Genomic DNA, 21003 nt, shown 5'->3' on the forward strand with positions numbered 1-21003 from the left:
GGGCACACTGCTCTCTCAGGGATGGGAAGCCAAAGGGGGTCCCATGGCTGGGCCCTGCCCTGCTGGCCTCGGCCTACACAAGCAAGGGGAGCAGGCAGGGCCTGGGATGGGCAGCTGGGGCAGCCAAGAGCCCAGAGGAAAAAACAATTGCCTGGTGAGATGGCAGCTCTGAGGGCAAGCCAGGAAGCCAGGCCAGGCTTAGGCTTCAGGCCCAGTGGTGGCAAGCAGGGTCAGATGCAGCCCAAGGATGGGCAGGCACACCCACAGGGAGGCCAAGGGCAGGCCAGCAAGGCAGCCTGCAGGCTGGGGTCTGCAGCAGCAAGGTCCCCAGCCAGACATAGCTCAGACAGAGCTGGAGACAGGAACACCATGACAGAGTTCATGCAGGGCCTGGAGGCCTCTGCCTACACCTCGGTGGGCTCCCTGGGCCCATGAGCTAGAGGCCCCAGCTCAGCCTGCTGTGGCTTATTTGTGCCACAGAAAGGTTCTGGAGCATCTTCATGCTTGGAGACTCTATACTGGACATGGCCCTGCATGACCTGCCCTGGCTGACCCTGCGTTGAGCAGGGTGGAGACGGACAAGACAGACAACATAACACCCCTTCCAGCCTGGACGATGCTGTGCTTTCAAGGCACAAACATCTCCAGTGATCCAGAAATTTCATGCTGCAGGCCTGCTTTTATTTGGCTAGACCTCCTGCCTGCTTTAGCAAGCCTTTTGCCCGACTCTGACCTCATCTTAGCTATAACTCTAGTCTTCCCTGGGCTATGTGCAACAGACAAAACAACTGCAGACTGTATCCAACATCTCCAGGCAGAAAGATGGCAGCAGCCTTCCCAGACACCCAGTCATGTTGAGGTGTGATGCCACCAGTCAAGAATAGCCATAGGCTTAGCGAAGTGAATCTTGATTTCCAACCCCTAGGTTGAAACCTGGAAGCGGAGAACAACCATCACACTCCAGGTCTGACTGGGCAGCAGTGGAAGCTGACAGCTACAATGGTCCACCTGGCCCTGCTTCCCATCTCTTCAAACCCAAGGAGATAGCTAGCTAGGCATTATAACTTTGGCAAGCCACTCTTCACAAATACACCAAAGCACACGTGGCAAAAACAGACTGAAAGAATGTTCCACCTCCTCTCCCAGCAATCACCCTTCACAATGGTGACTCTTAACAGATATCTGGGCTCTAAAACCAAAATGGCCTTTGGAAGATACCAAAGGTATCTTCAAACAGTATGTTGGACCTGTTCTTCATGTGACTGAGAATGAGGGCTCTGCCAAAGAACAGTACTGTAAACTCCCAATTAAGGCCAACGACATCAGCAGCTGTAAGCTCCATGGTGATGTGTAAGCAGATGAAATCTGGCTGCTGAGCAGTCAATTCAAAGACTATGCAACACCTGAGCACAGCACTTGCCCTCATTTTGGGGGCATGCAGGGGCAAAAGGCTCCAGTGACAGAAAGCACTACACAGGACCAGACTGCTTCTGGCCCTCTTCTCTCCTCCTGTCTGCCACCAGGTAGCCTCTAGGCATTATGTAGCTTCTGAACTCGAGCACAAGTGTTTCAAAAGGTCTGACTACGGATCTCTCCACTACTTGGTAGTGGGTATCACAGGGGAACACAATACATCTGAACAAATGCAACTATTTTTGTTCCTGGATATCTTACACTGGTTCCCCCTGGCGTGCAGGTGTCAGTGCCAGAAGCACCTGGGGAAAGCACAAGTCTTTTCTCAGTGCAGAAGACTTTCCTGGCACATCACTCACTGCCCCAGCCACCCTCCATGTTTTGCAGCAACAGCTGAAGAGAGCACAGAAAACAAGTGCAAGGGAATATTTTCTTTTTATGAAAAAAATAAACAAAACAAAAAACACCAAACCAAAAAGCACAACAAAGAATGCTATACTGAAAGAATACTCTGGTTTTGCACTGGCCTTTCCAGTTTAAGCCATCTTATTGCCATGCACCGTGCTGCTTCATGCATGCTTCCTCCAGCCTCATTTTCTTCTGCAGAACCCCTGACACGATCCCAGCAGCCTTTCTAGCCACATGCTACTCAAGACTCCCTAAGAGAGAGTCTCCAGCTGACACAATGGGTCAGTGGAGACTCATTTTTCAGTGCTGCCACTGATCCGGTCCCATACCGGCATTCTATTGCACAGTGGTTTGGCAAATGTATTTAATGTTTATCAAGAGGCAAAAGCTACAATGAGAAGAGGGACTGTGGTTTGCCTTCTCTTCCATGCAGTTTGTTCCTGTGGAGTCTGTTGCTCTTTCCCTTCAGCACTGCCCAGGTTAAGACTTTTGAGCCAGTAACGTTGTTAATTTAATCTTCCCATCCATAGAGGCAGTGAGGCAGGTCCCGCAGTCCATGGCCGTGCTCCAATCTACAGTGACAACAGGAGCTCGGTGTCCTCCCAGGGAAAGGCAGCTCTCCAGAACCTTGTCCTCACCATTTAACTAAAAGAAGGAAAGCATAAGATTTTAAGGAGGCAAGTTTCTGCAGTGGGGGCAGCACACCCATGAGAGAAGGCAAAGCCTGCTACAGACTCCATATCCCTATCAGCAAATGTAATTAAGCAGAAAAATCAGAGATACTGAGATGTGTATAGCACACATGAGGAAGCAAATTTCCAGTCTCACAAAAGAAGTACATGTTCTCAAGCAGCTCAGCTTCTGACATCAGCGGAGCTGCAGTAATTGAACATGGCAGGCTAAGAGCGCACACTGATGAGGAGCACATAAGCCTAAGCTATAGCTCATGTTAGTGCAGGTGCTCTAAATGCCCCAGATGCAAAGTAAAAATTCCATCTAATCTGCCTTGCAATGGCTTATACTGATGCATACTGACTCAAAAGGAGGCAGGCAAGTAGCACGTGATCTGTAACTGCTTGCTACTGCAGCACAGAAATTTGGGTACTTGGAACTATTCAGCCTTACCCTTTATTTCAGCACACAGTAAGAGAAGATAATCAAGCTGGGACTAACATAACATCACAAGCACACAAGGCAGATTAAAGATGTGCATCTGCCAACAATCACACACTTTGCATTGACCTGGCATGCATCAATACATTAAAAAAAAAAAAAACACAAAACTTTGTCCTAGGCACTTGGGCGCTAAAGGAAACTGCCGCAGCTAAGCTTTACGAACAAGGAGCGCACATACTCTAGCTACATACAGAGGGCCAAACACTTACAAAGGGTTCAAACACTTGCTAAATGCAACACACTGCTAAAATGCACACTATGAAACTGAGCAGCAACCTTCACAGAGCAGGGATGGGTAGGTGCTGCTTGAGAGCTTCCAGTGGCTGCTGCTGCAGCTTGTAACAACAATAGCTTGTATGGATGCATAAGAGTACTCCCCATCACTTCTCAGACTTACCTTAAAAATTACTCCCCCAGTAGAAGAACATGTCAACATATAGTTGCCTTCAGAGTCAAAAGCAAAAAGCCTTCCTCGTGGGAATTGGACTTGCTTATAGCCGCTGTACCCGGACAGAACAAAAGGACCTGTAGCTTCGCTGGGAAGATCGTACTCAGACACCTTCAAGCCACTTCTGTGAATATTCCATTGAATAAACTACAATGACAAAAGGAAATTACAAAAGCCCATAGTTAAATTGACTGGGCTGAAAGTAGAAGGGCCATTTGTTGTTTTTAAGCAAGGTGGCTATTCCTCACAAACAGAAGATGGCATTTGGACATCTGTATCTAAGTAGCTATATTTATAAAATGCAGGCTGCAAAGGCCATAAGAGTGCCTACTACCCATATGCCCTACCTTCCATGAGAACTGCTGCCTACGTGTCCTTCCACATTGCATGCAGGACCTGGGGGGAATTCACTTAACTCTTATCAGCCAAGGACCCACACCTTCAGGCAGTCTCCCTCCCTGACCCATACCTCTACTGCTGAAGATAGGAACTGCAGAAATTGAGTCTCTTTATTATAAGCAACAGGGAGCTGCTGAAAAGGAAATTTATGCAAAGTGGTCATGGATCTGCTGCTCCCTGGTAAATCCCAGATTTCAAATGTGGTGACCTCAGGGGCACCGAAAGGTCATCTCCACATGGACTCCCTAGGAAAGGGATGTCACCAACAGTAGGATTTGCAGACAAGGTCCAAGACAGCTCCCACTGTTAATACACTTTCCAGCCACTTTCTGCAGGGACTGCATGCAGCAGGGTGGTGCTGCACACCTAAGGTTACAGTTAGCAGCCCACAGATCCTCCATATTCTGAGTGTATTTTTACTGCTATCCCCACCATGTGGAGAAGACTCCAGAAGGGATCTCACTGCCAGCTGACCAGTAGAAGATTACCCAGAGCCTACCTTGCCATCCTCGCCTATGCTGTAGACTGTGTTCTCATCATAGCTGAACTCAACAGAGTAGACTTCCCCATCATGTGCCTTCCAGCTCATGGCGCACTCATGCTGCTGCATATCTGAGGGGAGAACCAGTACTGAACACTCCTTGTACTTGCACAGAGATGAGGTCAAGAAAGAGAGGCCCTTTATATTTGTAAGGTCCCAGCCCTCTAAACCAGCCTGGGGGAGCCCAATCTACTCCCAGCACCTTGCACTTATTGTCCAGCATGTGGCTTTTACACTGGCCACAAAAGTCATTGCCTGTAACTAGTCACCTCTTACTCCAGTTTTACAGGGCTACTTACATGCTCACTGTCAACTGCAGGCATTCTGCATCCAAGCCCCACTACCACCTTTCTTCTTCTCTTCCCCTTGCTATCCTATCCACCCCCACAGCTGCTGCCAGCTCTGTCCTCCCACAGACTTGGGACTGCAGCCTCCACCAGCTCAGCACCTAGGCCAGAAGCAGATCCCTCATTCACAGAAGAGGGAGGCCCAAACTTCCTTTATCACAAGGACAGGCTGAAGAGGACAAAACCTGAGAAACAGAAATTGCTCAGGGAAGGATTGATGTGAAGCCCTTGCCTTCAGCTGGAAGGTCACACATTAATTCCTTTCCTCAAGACTCAGCCTCTGGCACAGCCAAGACAGCATGGCTCAAGGGTAGGTTAACTATGCTCTTCAGCAGGAAGGAAACAACGAATTCAGCAGCACTACCAGGGTCTCCAGCCAATGTCTGCCAGAGAAAGTTTATGCCAATTCACTCCTGAGAGCTATTGTGGAGGAGAGAGTAGCTTCCACCTTGGTGCTCAGGCATGTCCCACAGCTGCCTCCCTGCTGGCAAAAGAAGGATGCTAGGGGCAGCCAGCTTGGGGACACTGAGGGGCCACTTCACTGCCCAATTTCAACATACCAAAGAGACGAACAATCCCATCTGCAGCCCCAGTGACCAGCAGGTTGCCGTTGTGGTTGAAGGCTGTGCAGTTAATAGCAATGGGCTCAGGCTCCAGGGAGAACTGCAGCTGGAAGGGAAAGTCTCTATTAATGCTGAAAAATGGAGCCATGGGTGCTGAGGAGCTGGTGTGTAGGGGAGGGAAGAAAGATGGTATCTAGTAGCAAGAAATTCTCCAGTTTGGAGCCCTATGCCTCTCATAACTATAGACTTCAAGGTTAGCAGCTGCATTTTACTGTGACACTAAACCAACAATTAATTCACCTCAGCCAAGCCACAGCTTGCTTCGCCTCAAGGCTGGAAAACCAGCTTCCAGCAGGCATTAGCTTGAATATGGTGCTTTCTCCTACACATCAGGGACAGCATTTCTTAAGGGTAAAGGCGAGGGATGGGATGAGAATTCCCTGCCAGAATCTGACCCATCTAAATTGAGACAATGGAGAAGGTGGCATGAGATGAAACCTCTGAAAGAACTTCTGAAAGAAGCACTTCGCTAAAAATCAGGGAGGGCAGGGGAAATAGCAGCAAAGAAATCCCTTCACCATAGCTCAACTGGAAAAAGTCTGAGCAAAGCATCATTCAATCCACTTGGGACATTTCCAGTCACAAACTGTGCGGGCAGAATAGAAACAAGGCTATGAATTACTTTGAAGAATCCCTCAAAAAAAACCCAACACATCAACAAAACAAAATAACCCCCGCCCAATCCCAGCAGCTACTTACACTATTCATTTTTATCCTGCATGTGATAAAGGGGAAAGGAGGAAGGGTGAAGAAGAAAGGCACTGAAAAGAAAGTCAGCATAATTTAGCAATAGGGCTCCTACACATTGAAACAGAAGACACTAATTCTCAGCAAGCAGACTGAGAAAGGAAAGAAACCCAGCAAGTACCTGCTGCTTCATTGTTTTAGTATCCCACAGTAGCAGCTTCCCAGGAACTTGGTTCATGCTTTTGCCCCTGGAGCTGACTGCCGAAAAGTCCATGTGGGAGATAGGGCTCTGGGCTGCCGCAGAACAGACAAATGAGGCACCGCTTGGGCTGCAGGCAAGCGAGAGGATCCTGAAACACAGCAAACAGTCTGAATTGCCTCTCTCCAGCAGCTGACTCAAGCCCAATAGTCAACTAAGAGCTCTCCCATTAAGACCCTGCAAGACAGGGTGCACTGTAAAGACGGGCAGGATTCGTGTGCTTAGACAGATTTTGAGTGCCTGAGTGGTTTTACGCTGCTCAAACAGGGACTGCCCTCTGAATGAAGGCTAGATAGTCCTGCAGTTGCAGGAAAGCAGCAGGAACATTGAGACTTCACCTACCTTTTCACAGCCAAAACCAACAGCATTTATATTTATATATAAAAACAGTATTCCAGAGTTACCTGGGCATGTCTTCATCAATGCTGATTTCACAGAGATTCTTCTTCGCTTCTGTGTCATAAAGACGAACCGTCCCAACCCCACTGCCAAGCAATAGCTTGAAACCAGCAAGGAGGAAATGGAAGGAGTGTGAGTGAGTACAATGATGCTGTCCAACGACCATCAACACCAGAGTAAATTTTTCTATTTATGCATTTGGATTAAATGTCACTCCATTAGGACACATCTTGTCTTTCTGTGCATATCACTTTGATTAGGACTACCCCAGAGCCACAGAAGTCCGAATAAAAGCACTGCTTTCCAGTGAGAAAAAGATCTGATAGGCACCAAGGTAGAATAAAAGCCACTTTCTGGAGTATGGCTCAACATTATAGGATGCAAAACATACGTGGAGTCTCAGTATCTAGGGGAGTACGGAAAGAGTAACACAGAATTAAAAATCTAAATTTAAGAGAAAACCAAGTAGAAGCCACCTTCTTTCATCCAGGGGAGAATAAAATAATTCAGAAGGGCTCACACATGCTTTATCAGTGGTGCTACAATTTAATCAAAGTAAAACCATGGAGGGATGCATTATCAAAGAAAATAAAGCAAGCCAGATCCTTCTCACTTCAGAGCCTGATTTGCTGCTGAATCCCCATATATTTCAGAAAGAAGAATCTTTCTATCAGCAAGCAGGAAATAAACTCCACAATGCAGAAGAAACATCAGAAAAACTGCATGGACAACTTCCTTTCTAAGAGCAAAAGAAAAGAAAGAGACAAGCTGTAGCACCAGCTCTTCACAGGTGGCATTTGGGCGTTAGCAGCAACACATCATCAGTGCCAGAATGTGAACAATATTCCCTCAGTTGCAGGCCTGCCTTCTCACACAGCCCTGTCTCTTCACCAAGAGAGGGCATGGAAGACTAGCAACAGTTCTAGGACTCAGAAGAATGCATATAATTTACGGCTCCTCTCTAGTAACAGAACTAAAGTGCTATAGGGAACAAACAGTCATGATATTTAAACAAGTCCTGAGCTCCTTATGCACATGCCAACCCCCAACTCATAAGGCACCAGTATAAAACTGGCTATGGAGCCCTTTTCACACCTGCACAAGCACAATGCCAACACCACACCATTGCTCCTCAGCCCTGCTCTCCCTTCTCTGCTTCTGGCTCAGGGTGTGAGTAAAGCTCCACAGCTTCCTGCTCCAGGGTTCCCACGGGCTGTTGTATCAGATTGCCTCTGCCTGCCTTTACAAGTGGCTCTTTGCTCTGCCTGGAGAGAGGCACTTCTCTTAAAGGAGCTACTTCTATCCTGCAGCTTGTACCTGCACTGCAGCTTGGGAACTTCTGTCTCAGGGCAGCCAGTGGTAAATTCCTTGCTTAATACACAGAGCACACTCCTCACTAGTTTTTCTTAGACCCTACAAGCTTCAGTCCCCCATGTCCCACTGAAGTGGAATCTAACTGTTGCCCTGATCTTATCCACAATGCAGCTGTCTAGAGGTTCACGTGCAACACATAGCAACACAACCCCAAATCATCTGCTGTCTCTCAAGCCTCCACATGCAGACTACTCACCAGCCGATCACGCTTGGTCGCCCATTCCAGAGACAGCAACGGAGACTTGGAAATGGATGAAGCTTTAGTTTGCATTATGGGGTTAAAAGACCAGACTTTGATGACCCCGTCCACATCCAAGCTGGCCACCCTCCGTCCAGAACAATCAACCCTATGTGCAGAAGGAAACCGATTGGATATTTTTCTCCCTGAAGTTCTTACACACAAGCAGATACCCCAGTAATCTTTCCTCTCCCGGCCACACACCAATTCCTTCTGCAGGAATCAAAACTTCCTTGCGCCACTTCCTGTTCAGTCCACAATAACTGGCACAATGAAGCACACCAAGCTCCACATGCAAAGGATAATGCCCTTAAGCAATACCATCCTGCCTTCCCAGGGAGCTTCTTCCTGGCTGCCATCTCCCAGTAACAAAAGCCTCTATCCATTCTCACTGCACAAGTTACAGGCTATTTTCAGTCGCACCAACTTGACTGCCCTACAACCTAGAGTAAATGCACAATGTGCTGGACAGAACAGAGGCTGGGAGAAAGAGGCCAAGACACAGCTGGTCCTCTACAGAGGCTTCTATGAGAAAGCCCTCTTCTGCTCATCCATTACCTGCAGTACATGATGGATGAATGGTGCTCCCCATACTCCTCCTGGCTCAGGACAATGAAAGGCTGCTCCTGCCGGACCCCCACAACCTCTGCACTGCTGGCAGGCATTTTGGTTGAAGTCTCTGTTTGCTCAGCATGCAGCTCTGAGCATGGCTCTGTCTCAGCTGTGCTAATATCTGTTTTCTTCTCAGCACTTTGGCCCTGAAGGAAGAAATCTTGTATGAAATACAAGGAAGCAGCAGCTCCAGATCAAGCTCTTCAGCCACCCCAGCCTGCTGGGAGAGAAAACCAAGAAGCTGCACTGAAACAGAAGCATTGTCAGCTCAACACTCCTCCTGCCAGGGATCTTTCTGAGCACAAGGATAGTGTGTTGCACAATTGCATCATTAAATATGGCCTCCTTGCTTGTAGAGCCCCTTATATCCCCCTCCATGTGCCCAGCCATACACTTTCCTGTAAAAACTAAAGGAACCACAACATCTCTGTTTGGCAAAAACTCAGATTATATTTGAGGCCCATTTCGATGCCATTAGACTGCAGATTCACAAACATATCAATGTATTTCATGGAATTCTGGCATTCAACAATATAAGTTAAGTCTGTATAATATGCAGTTCATTAAACCTACACAAAAACTCTTGCTGGATGGTGAGCCCCAGTGGATGGATTATACTCATCTGCCAGAGATTTAGTTTGTGTGCACTGGGTCAACCACTACGGCCAACTGACTGATGACAATGGTAGAGTCAACATGAGTCCAAAAGCTTAAAACCCAATTTGACAGGGCAGACAGAACAAATGGAGTTTTAGGAGGTAAAGATATCTGAATGAGACAAGATCTGTACTGCAGCACACAGAAGTGTTTGAATGCAGCCTCGTCTTCCCTTGCCACCAGAAGCTGAACAAGAAGCAGATACAGCACATAAACCAGTAAAACATCTGCAAGCATTCCTTTGCTAAACCATTCTCTGAAGATGAAGTGCCCCCAAATTGTATTGGTATTGATGGTTTTGAATCCCTGCTCCCTAACACATCCTTGCCTTATTTATAGTAGCTTTCCCATCTTAGGCAATGGGTCAAACACTGCATAATCAAATAATCTGAAATCACAAAGCTGGAAAAGATTGGGAAATTAATCCAAGAATGCCTCTCTCTGTGTTAGTTAATGTGGGAGATAACAACTAATGAATGACACTCATGTGAAAGGAACAGTGGCACCTTTTAGTTTCCTTTTTGCTCACATGTGTTGAGAACAGAAAGCTAAGTAGTATCAGCTTTCCCTAAAGTACCAGAAGCAACTCTTACGAAGCCAGGAAAACACTGCCTTAACCTGGAACATCACAGAAAAAGGAAAGTCAAAGGATACTCATTGGGAAACAGGGCTTTGCATTTTCTGACCAATGTTTAATTAAAATGTTTTAGATGAGCAATGAAGAAAAGTTCTCTCACAGCCTTGAATGCTCAGTGGTAGAACAACATCTTGTCTCTAAAGCACAGCTCCCCCATGCAGAACAGCCACACATACAGGCCAATAGGCAACAGTCTCTCAGCACTGTCTCTCCCCCAAGGCAGTGGGTCTCATACAGCCAAAATAAAAATAGCTGAGATGCTGCCATCATTCCTCCTGTGCTCTGTATCCTTTGACCACATGGCTACTGAAAGCCAGACAATACACAGGTGAACAGAAGTAATCCACTGACCTTCAGCAGCGGTTTAAACAGGACACTATTATTTTATTAGATTAGAAAGCAGGGCACACCCCCTGGCAAAACTGCCAATGTACAGTGCAAAAAAATGCAAAAAGCAAACATTGCTACAAAGGATATTTCCACTCCTATCCAGGAAAACTTCCTATCAATTTTTCTGTCCCACACAGAGCCTGTACAAAGTAGCATAAGAACCCACAGGAGAGAACTCACTTGGGCAGGATGGGTAAGCCAAGCCTACTGCTACCAAGGAATGGGGATTATAACAAGGTATTTGAACATAACCATTAAGGTGGATGAAACATACCCTCACCAGGATCAGGCTGTTGAAAAGATCATGACAAAGCACTACTCTTCTTCCATTTTAAAAGTCAATACTGATTCCCTTCCTGGGACACAGAAATAAGCAACTCCTTCCACACTGTTTAACTACAGAGATTAACCTTTGATACAGTTAGATCTGACTAGCAATTCAGAAGCTTAACAGGAACACTTGCACTTGTTTTACCACCTAGCACAAAGACCTACAGAAATACCAGCCCTCCGCTTCCCAGCCTTGCAGTGTTGCCCAGTACCTGGAAGGTCCCTTTTGACAGCAGTTCCTTCCTTTCCTTCCCATGTTCTTGCAAGCGCTTCTGTCGCTGCTGCAGGGAACTTGACTCGCCTGCTACTAACCCGCTGAAGTGGCTCTTCCCATCCTTACAGCTCACTGTTCCTTCTTTTCCTTTGGCACTCTGGAAGGCAGAGGAATGATTTGCAAAGTTACACCTGTGCTAGGCTGCAGAACAAAGAGGAAAGGAGGAGGCAAAGAAACCAAACACCTGCAAGGGCCCCACAAGCCCCCAGACAACAGCAGTTGTTCTTGTGCTGCATTCAGGCCCAGCCTACACTTGCAAGGACGGAAAGGACTTTTTATTTTTTCAGGTGTAAGCAAAAGCTTGGAACAGTGCTGTATTGCAAGTTAACTCCTTGGATACTGAGCACCTTTCAACAAACACAGTTGATAATTACCTGGTGATTTGTTGATTCTTTCTTCCCTAGCACCACACTGCCACTCTGTGTTGGAGAAACCCCACTTGGATGGGCTGGTCTGGAAGGGCCCTTTTTACTCTGGGAGAGAAAAGAGGACAGAAAGCCTCCCCGGGACTGAAGAGAATGTGCAGTATTCCTCTGGCTGCAGGTCATATCACTAATTTAAAAAACAAAACAAAACAAAACAAACAAACAAACCCACCACCATCAAACCACTATGAAAGTGTAGTCAGACAACCTGATCAAAGACCACCCAACAAGCAAAGTTCCTTCCCAAGCCAACGGACCAGTATGCATTAAAAAACTGTTTTAAAACATTTTGCTAATGCCTGGAGCAGATCATTATAATTACTGTAACCAAAGCTCGCTTCTCAGAGATGCCACTGAAACAGTGGGCCCAGCTGTTCCTGAATCCCCTGTAGGGCCACCTTGAACTCCTTCCACTCCATCTGGTTAGTTCAGAAAGACCCTAAGAGAAAGGCAGGGAAACCCAAATTTCCAAAGAACCTGTTCAGCCAGGACTCCCAATTCAAGGCATAAAACAGACCTACTTCAAGAGGCATTCCATATGCAGTGTTTCACTGAATACCCTTAGATAATCAGCAAGTCATGTTTAACAATTTTAAAATGCGGGCCCTCAATATCTCAGAAACCAGACCCAAAGGAAATAAGAAAGTTTAGGTCCATTTCTATGGTTACACACACCTCCCTTCTCAGCCCGCAACACCAATAGCAGCAGCTGCTTCCCAGAACGCAACTGTCTGACCTCACTCCACTACAGCTTCCTGAGAGCAGAACAGCCCCCAGAGGAAAAGGAACACAATCACCTTCATTGTGTTTATCCTCTCTTCTAGGAAGGAACTGTTCTACCAAAGTTGGGCTTTGGTTTGAACAGAGACATGGAAAAAGCAACCAGAACTGGCCCCCAGACTAAGAGACAAGTTGCACACACAAGAAATGCCACTTCTAGGGCAAGTTTTTATAATACACACAAACAAAAATGAATATGGGAATAAACTATCCCATCCCTCTCCCCCATGTGTGCAGATAAACATGACGCTTTCCACACAGTAGTTAAACCAAAAAAAACCCATCTCAGATTAAACTCTATCCTGTCCTGCGCAGAGAGTGCAGAGCAGTTATCAAGGTAGGTCACCAGACACGTAAATCTATCTAATCAGAAAACTTTTAGACTAAAACGAAGACTTTGCGTGTGGTCTCTGCTACAACTTCTATTTGTCATTGTCAGCAGCATAATTTGATCAATCCCCCTCCTGTCTGAACAGAAGTGAAATAACACATGAGAAAGTCAAAGCCCCAACAGTGCTATTAATACCTTGTGACTAAGCTACATTTGCTTTCAGATCCTTTCAAAGCAAGGGGAAAAAAAGTCTCTGTAACACAATGAATTCAAACACACAGACTTGATTTGCATGACTGTGTACTGGGGGAAAAATAAGAGCTTAAATAACAATTAAACAAGGTGTATCACTACGTACATTGCCTCATTTCCACAGATAGGAATACAACAGATGTAGCCATAAACACACTTTAACTGCTGCAAGTTCATGGGGAATTCTGTGCATAACAGCCTTAGAGAAGAGAAACTCCTTCTCCCTTTACTGCAAAAGCAAGAAAGCATCTCTGCTTAACAATGACCTCTTCAGGTCATGCAGTAACAGTGTCTATAAAACAACACAGGGCACTCACCCACCGCACAAAAATATGAGTCAAGACACAAGCCACCTCATCTGAGCAATACTTCAGGCTATTGCACTGCTACGAGTGCCCTAACTGCCCAAAACACCTTGGTCTAATGCTGAAAGCAGAGCAGAATCACTTCCATTTGTGCTTGGGTTCTCACCAATTGGCAAGAATCTCTTCCCCAAATGGCAGGAGAGACACCCATCATTAATTCCCCCATTAAACCCCCTTAGGTCGCCAGATCTTCTGCCCAGATGTCTTTCTGCATTGACTCCCAGGGCAGGGAACAAGGAAATGACCCTCCAGGAGCCTCCCTGACCCAACAGAAGCAGCAGAGCCTGTCCCCATCTCCCCTCCTGCACTCACAGCTCAGAGTCCCCTAGTCGATCCATGTTGGCCACATATGCAGGCAACTTGTGATGCACTACTGCTTGTTCCTCCTCCAGTTCCTCTTTCTTCATGCGGGACGACTCAGCCTGCAAAGCAAACAGCTACAACGAGAGAAGACAGCCAAGTAAACAGAGGGTCACTGAGATTTACCTCCTTCCCACTTGCTGAAGTTGTTTACACCTTTTATTTCAACAGCGCTAGAAGGGTGGGGAGGTTAAGAAAGCCGCTCTGACTGGCTAGGTACCACATTAGTCCAAGTAGTCAAAACAATCAGTGCTTTACACATATGAAACTGGAGCCTAGTTAAAACCCTTCACTCCTTTCCTTGGGCTGTTACTGCAGGGACATCAACAGTGCTGGGAAATGAAAGTCAGCCAGGGCAGAGCTGATCAGCCACCCCATGCACAGGGTGGTCAAGGCCAGGGCAACGCATGAGACTGGCAACAGCGATGTATGGACAGAGCCTAGAAGGTAATCTTCTTCCCACAGACAAGGGTTTGGTGACCTGGCAGGGTGCATTGAGGCCAACACCACCAGGTCACTTTGAAATCCAGCTCAGCCCAGCTCCTGCCCAGCTCCCTCCCAAGCACTGCAGTGAAATTTATCTCCACGTTACGGAGACAGAGACGTTTTTCTTCCCCCCCCTTAGCAGAGAGGAACCTCAGGATGGAGCTTTCTGTGACTGATGTGGTTTATGCCTGTGACTCTTGTTCACATGAAGAGTTCCTTAGGCTTTTCTGTTTCCATGCATTTGTGTTTCAGATATAATTCTTCTTTTTCCTTTTATCATAGTATTTAAGGAAAGAAATTACAAGAAGAAAAAAAGGAGCTTTAGAAATCCAGCTTGCTATTCATGTATTTGCATTGTTTCAACAGTGAAATCAGAATCACTACTTAATTTCAACTAGCATCGAATTCAATATTTATTCACTCCATTATTTTTACTTAAACCTGTATTCTATAGGTAGCTGCTTCCTTTTATGACCTGAGCAATTCTCCAAAAAGAAAAGTCTAGTTTTTACCTTTGCCGATTTGCCAGAGAATGCTTATGCATCTGTAAGCGATATCAATCAACATACCACAAACAAAAAACAGCTTTAATTTGACTAAGAGTACAGAATACTTAACTGGAAGAAATCAGAGTTCTATTTCAAAACATACCTTATCCTGCTGTCCTTATGCACTGACTGTCTTTGCAGAACCCTCCTGTCAAAGTTTGCCTGGCCCACTGACTCCATACAGTACACAGTGGCAAACCTCGCTTTTCTTTCAAGAAAAGCCTCCTCTTTGAAATCAGTTACTCTAGTTTACTTCAACATTTTTAGGACAAATGAACAGTGCTGATCAGCTGCCAAAACAGTTGAAACAAGAAGCACAACGTACAACGTAATGTTTTGTAACACAGGAGGTAAAGCACAAAACTTACTGTACTGAAGTATTCATACAGAGAAAGCCTTTACTTGGTATGTTTTGAGGAAGTTAAACTGAAGTCCTGCTTACATGAATAAGGCTTCTCACTTGTATGTGATCATCCACATGTGATCTGTGGTTTAGAAAGTTCTTGAACTGTAGATTTCCTAAATCTCTCTAATAGGAAATTATACCGGGAAGGGACTGACCTGTGTTATATATTCTTGCACCCTCTCTCTAAGCATCTGCTGATGACACAGTCAAAAACAAGACACGGAGCTGGGCAACATTTTATCTGAACCGGTCAGCCCTTCTTACAGTTTACTGTAAGGTCTAGAGTTGGGAAACAGACATTCACAACATTTCCATTAGTTGATCTAAATTGCTTTAAGTGCAATTGCTTTTAAGTGCACTTCAACCATAGTGAAGTGGCCATTTCAGAAGTAACGGTTTCTGCCTCTTTACCAGAAGTTATTGCCCGTTTCTATTGCTCCATCAACTAAAATCTGGAAGTGACTGAACACTGTTCACAGGTTTGCATGCAAAGCCAGCCATATATGCACTTAACCTGCCACTAGTTTCAGCTTGTCTTGACTTTGCAGCATAGCAGGAAAGGAGTTTGCACAGTATCCAGCCACCTGTCAGACAGCACAGGGAGAGGGACAGTCACCTCCAGCAGAGGGACAGTAATACCCTAAACAGACATTTCATTATATGATCACAACCCTAAGTTTGCTGGAAAGAGTTTAAAAGATAAACCAAAATAACAAAGGACTTGTAGAAGAATCTGCCTTGGAATAAGCGTACTGAACTGAACAGTTACAACTTTCTTGAACGGACTGAACCAGTTTTACAAAACTCATAGCCTCATAAAGTCAGCAACTAAAGAGTGACTTCAGTTCTGACCTTATGCCGCAATGATTCATTTTCTTCTTGTATAAGACTGCTCCTAAGACATTCAGCTTCAAAGTTCAAAATGACTGGAACTGGTGAGGAATGTTAAAGAAAACCAAGACAAGAACTTGTGTGCACCTGGCTTAATTCTATCAGCCACCACTTCATGCTGGCCATTTGCCTGTAAGACAGCAAAGCTGCCAAGTCCATGCTACTAGCAAGAACTACATGCAAGGCCAGAAGACTAGAAACAGCTTAGTTACCTAAGTCAACTTTGTACTTTCTTTGTACTCTACTGTTGCACACGCTGTTTCACATAGACTTTGCAAGGATTTTTAGATGCTTCCTTTTTACACATCAGCAGTGGAGGACAAGACAGGTTATATTACTGCATTAGCATACACTGAAGAAACAGTTCAAGATGAACTGTATTCCAGCTGCAGTGTAAACCTGCCCATCAGCAAACAAGGTCAGAACTCAGTAGTTCTGTAGTGGGACAAAAGCTGTTATTTCTGCCAATGTTGAACTGCCCTATTGTAGTGAGCTGTCACTAGACAACATTGTGAACATATGAACCCAAAAAAGGGTCTAACAGGAGCTGCTAGTTCATTTATGGACTATGGCCCAAGGTTGCACACCTGTTTTGTACTATGCCAAGCAAAGAGGAAAAACATTTCAGAACAAGATGTGCACAAGATTTCTAGTCACTGGCATGGGGATGAGTTCAGCATTAGCAACAACCACAATTGTTTGTGCCCAGGAAATATATCATCAGATAACTGAACAATAATTATTCCAACATCCTCTGGTAAACACCAGCTTCCTATTATGTCTTGGCTCTAAACAATCCCCTGAAAGCAGCAAGTTCTGTAATACTATATTCTTGGCACCACTGTTAATAGTAAATGTAACACCAGGGCAAGAAAGATTTAACTTTTAGTTGCAAAAAAGGATATGCATGCACTGAAATAAGACGCTCAGGAAGTTGTGCAGAGACACAATGAACGTGTCTGCCCACTGGCGTGAGAAATAGGTGGCAAAGGTGGGGTTGGAGTCTGGGGCAGGGAGAAAGGGCAGGACAAACCAATCCTTCCACTCTGCCTGGTTCTGGAGCTCGGAGGCCTGCTTGAGGAAAAACTCCTGCGCCTTGTCATTGCGGCCGGTCTGAAACACAGTGAGAAGAACAGGGCTCATGCTTCCATTCATGGCACCACATGAGTTCTAGGCATATTTGCTCTATGTTATGAGCACACTAAAAACTGCTTTCACCACTCAACAGAGCAAGTGGTTAGAGTTAACAGATTCATTTAGAAACAAAAGAACCTCAAATACACCAGGAGAAGCTCACAAATGCACTTAATTCAACCTTCGTTCTAGCTACCAGAGTCTTGTTTAAAGGCTGAGACAAGCAGAACTCATCACTTACACCAATTTCCAGCTAAACCAGTGCAGTTTGTGCACTGACATAAGACATGAGCATTCATATACAGCACCAAAGTATACTTCAAATTACTCAAGTCAACAGAATATGTAGCCTGAAAAGGTTTCCGTGTAATACATTATTCAGACAGAACAGTCACACCTCAGGGTAAGCACAGGGCAAACCAAACTACGAAAAGACACACTTCCAGACATGTGCATTAGATTTTACTCCTCCACCAACATCTATCATTTAAGATTTTCAATCAGGGAACAGAATTAAGGAAGAAATTTTGTTTCTAAATGGTAAGAAGTGAAACATGAATTCCTGACAAGTATCTGTCCATTATGCTGGCCAAAACCCACCCTCTGTAATATATTCCATTGACTATCTCAGGGTTTCAGCAAGATAATCTCTGCTCCATTTTTAGCTCATTATTTTCTGTTTTATTCAAAGCAAACAAAAAGCATTCAGTCATTTTCTCTCCCACATTACCTTGTACAGATTTGAAGCCTACTTCTTCCCTCTCTTATAAACTGAAACTCTACTCCACCAACTTCAAGTCACCTTTTTTCCTTCTGGACCCTCCAACTCCCTTGATGAAGAACTGTGGTGCCCAGAAGGACTGGCTGAGTCCCGCCAGCAGGTTAGAGTTGAAGGAATACAGACAATCCTGCCTGTTGGTCCCCAGCACTGCAGTAAGGCCCTTCCCTGCACTGTTGCTGCCTGCCCTGCTCAGTTGTTTCTTATTCTGCAGTGGTGCAGCTGACTGCTCCTACCTACAGGTGCTTGGGGCTTTTTTTCTGCCTGTTTCTTCACCTTAATGAAGACTGCTTTAAGCACTGTTCTTGTCTTCCTCTGTTCTCAGGGCAATGCCCCACAAAGAGGTGTTTACTTACCTTGTGATCTCTCCCAGTATCCCAAATAATAAGAGAGGCTAAGCAGGACTAGCAGTCCCATACCCACAGTATGGCCATCCTGTCTGAGAGTGAACTGCCTTCACGTCCAAGTGTGAGTATCTTGCTCCCAGCTAATCATACTTCCCTCTTGCCTGAGCTTCCCTATCCTGCTTACAAGCTTGTCATGTGAGTCTATGTCAAACTCTTCACTACAGTCCTGAATATGACACACGAATTGCTCATCCCTTACCCACCAGGCCTGTCAGAAGGTCACAAGGGTATTTCATTGCTCTGGTTTGAGAGACCAGGATCTTTTTAAAACAGAAGCCTAAAAATCAAACACTACCTGAACAGTATGGATGAGGTAGTATCGGAACAAGCTGGTTTTCAGCTTGTTCACTGTTGGCCGGTACACATCTTCCAAACGGCTGAAAAGGCGTCGGTCCAGATAATTCCAGTAATCACGCAGGGCAGCCAGATCGTAGCTCTGAACGAACTGCTGCAGCTGGTCCACTATCTTATCCACCTAAAGAGGACAAAACAGGGAAGACTGCAGTCACGTGAGGGCTCTTCTGGCACAAGAGACTTTCTGTAACTTAATGCTGAGAAGCTTTAACTGCACAAATAATGCTACAGTCCAGCACTTATGCATTAGCTTTTTTCCTAATCTGGGAAACACTCTGCATTTTGTATTAGCATTCTTCCACTCTGCAGCACCTTTCAAATAAAAAAAAAAAGAAAGAAACACGAAAGAACATAGCCAAACAGATTTTGACAAAAAGATCACCTTTTGTTAAATACAGTCGGTGGGGTTTTTTGCAAGTAAGCAAGACATTTTCACTTCTTTTAAAAGTCAGTTGATAATGAAGAAACAGGAATAATGTGATTAAATATGGAAAATTCAAGTGCAGCACCTGGAAAACAGTATTACTTTTAGGCTAAGAGGAAAAAACTGTATTTAGCCAATGGAAAGAGGAAGAAAGATCTGTTGTACTGCAATCTTTGAAGTACATTTATCTTTAATAACGTCATCTAGTACCAAGGCAGGCATAAAAGTTTGGAACAGACTTTTTTTTTTTCATTATGTGTTTTTGAAAATAATTTCTGCAATATGAATAAGGCAGAATGGTGGTGTGGGAATAGATCTTTAGTTCAGTAATTTCTGATGGTCAAGACAGGCATCAGAGAAAAAAAAATCTGCACCCTATAAAAAAATTCAGCTGCCAAAGTTGTTTAATATGTGGTTTGCTCTCCTCTCATTAGTTAAATTCTGAGGACACCATCCAGCCTTCATCTCTATGGCTTCCTACAGATAAAGGCAACAGAAGACTGACCCCAGCAGCCCCTTCTTTGCCTAGGACAATATTATCCCAATTAAATCAACTGTTTGCCTACCTCTAAACATTAGCAAAGCGCTGGTGTTTTAAAAATAAAAGCAACATGCTTTATGAACAATAAAAGTAGTGGTTATGCTGCTGGTTAAAGAAAAATCTGAGCCTTCAAAATGCAACATTCAATGGCCAGAACTGCTGCTACAGGTACACGAAGCTCAAGCAAAGGACTGAAACTGTATTTTCGAGGCTGGCAAATTCTGCGCCAATTTCCACACATCTAGCAAGGCAGCTGGTACTTAAAACACCCAAACTAAGGAGCGGAGCTGTAAAGCCGCTAGATAAAAGTCTCGTGACCGAGAAAAGATCCCGGCAAAGAGGTGTCCTCCCGCCCTCTCGCAGGCGCATCTCCCCCGCTCCTCTCGGCACGAAGCTGACAAACACCTGGCGATTTTCGGGTCGGGCGCGGGGTCCGCAGGCGGCGGCTTCGGCCAGACCGAGCAGAACGGCGGCCCCGGGGGGGAGGGGGAAAAGCCAGCCGACGGGACGGAGCCTCTCGCCCACCGCCGCTGCCCGGCGCTAACGCCGCTGCGGGGCCAGGCGGGAGAGGAACCCCCCGCCAGCGAACGCCCTGGCGCCGGGAGCTGCGCGTCCACCTACGGCCGCAGGACCGAGCACCGGCCCCCGCCACTGGGACGCGGGGGTCCCGCCTGCGCGGCCGGCCGGGCCCCGGCGCCCGGCCCGGGGCGGCCGCCCCTGAAGGGATCCGGTTCCGCGGGGAAGCGCGGGGGCTCCAAAAGCCGCCCGGCCCGCTCCCCTTGCCCAGCCCCGGCAGCGCGGAAGGGCGCCCGCGGCCTGCCCAGGAACCGCGTCCTCCCCCCGGGGATGAGGGTGGAAGGCACCCGCGCCCACCACCCCGCCGGGAAGGGGAACGCGGCCGCCACTCACCCGGAAGCCCTTCTCCCGGTCCGCCTTGATCTCCGCGTCCAGCTGTTTCAGGGCGGCAGTGAAGCCGCGGAAGAGCAGATACTCCCGCACCAGCTCGTCCGTCCGCTCCGCCGCCGCCGCCATGGGGGACCCGCGGCGTCGCCGGCTCCGCCCGCCCACGGGCGAGGAGAGAGGTGCCCGGCCCCGAGCGGAATGGCCCGGCCCAGCGCCAGTAGGACTACAGCTCCCAGCATACCTTACCGCGCCCGCCTAGCGCAAAGCACGCCGGGACTTGTAGTCCCATCCATTGCACATGCGCCCGGCGCGCCTGCCTTTTCCCGCCTCTTCGTTGCCGCCCCTTCCCCTCCCGCCAGCGCTTACAGCCCGCGTTTTTTCCGTCTTCTTATTGGTCGCCGCCGGG

At 46.5% G+C, this 21003-nt stretch overlaps 2 protein-coding genes across 3 annotated transcripts in view; both read right to left on the reverse strand.

The window, feature by feature from the left end:
- The window catches only part of MGP (matrix Gla protein), a 228501-nt gene that overhangs the window by 165474 nt on the left and 42024 nt on the right, over positions 1-21003 (reverse strand). The gene's annotated exons all lie outside the window — the stretch shown is intronic.
- WDR91 (WD repeat domain 91) lies at positions 1830-20816 on the reverse strand. 2 transcript variants are annotated; one of them, XM_075079614.1, is made up of 15 exons: positions 20604-20816; positions 18671-18850; positions 16962-17169; positions 16018-16100; positions 13678-13802; positions 11587-11764; positions 11151-11309; positions 8871-9070; positions 8271-8421; positions 6706-6800; positions 6224-6392; positions 5293-5401; positions 4344-4456; positions 3395-3592; positions 1830-2466 (listed from the first exon to the last, which is right to left on the reverse strand). In XM_075079614.1, exons 1-15 carry the CDS (start codon positions 20724-20726, stop codon positions 2302-2304), a joined length of 2256 nt encoding a protein of 751 aa, XP_074935715.1. In that variant the 5' UTR covers positions 20727-20816; the 3' UTR covers positions 1830-2301. The 2 variants fall into 2 exon arrangements, with proteins under 2 accessions (XP_074935715.1, XP_074935726.1); XM_075079625.1 differs by lacking the exon at positions 20604-20816 and adding an exon at positions 20100-20204.

Source organism: Phalacrocorax aristotelis, chromosome 1, assembly GCF_949628215.1.
Source record: "Phalacrocorax aristotelis chromosome 1, bGulAri2.1, whole genome shotgun sequence".
In the NCBI taxonomy this organism is placed as follows: Eukaryota; Metazoa; Chordata; class Aves; order Suliformes; family Phalacrocoracidae; genus Phalacrocorax; species Phalacrocorax aristotelis.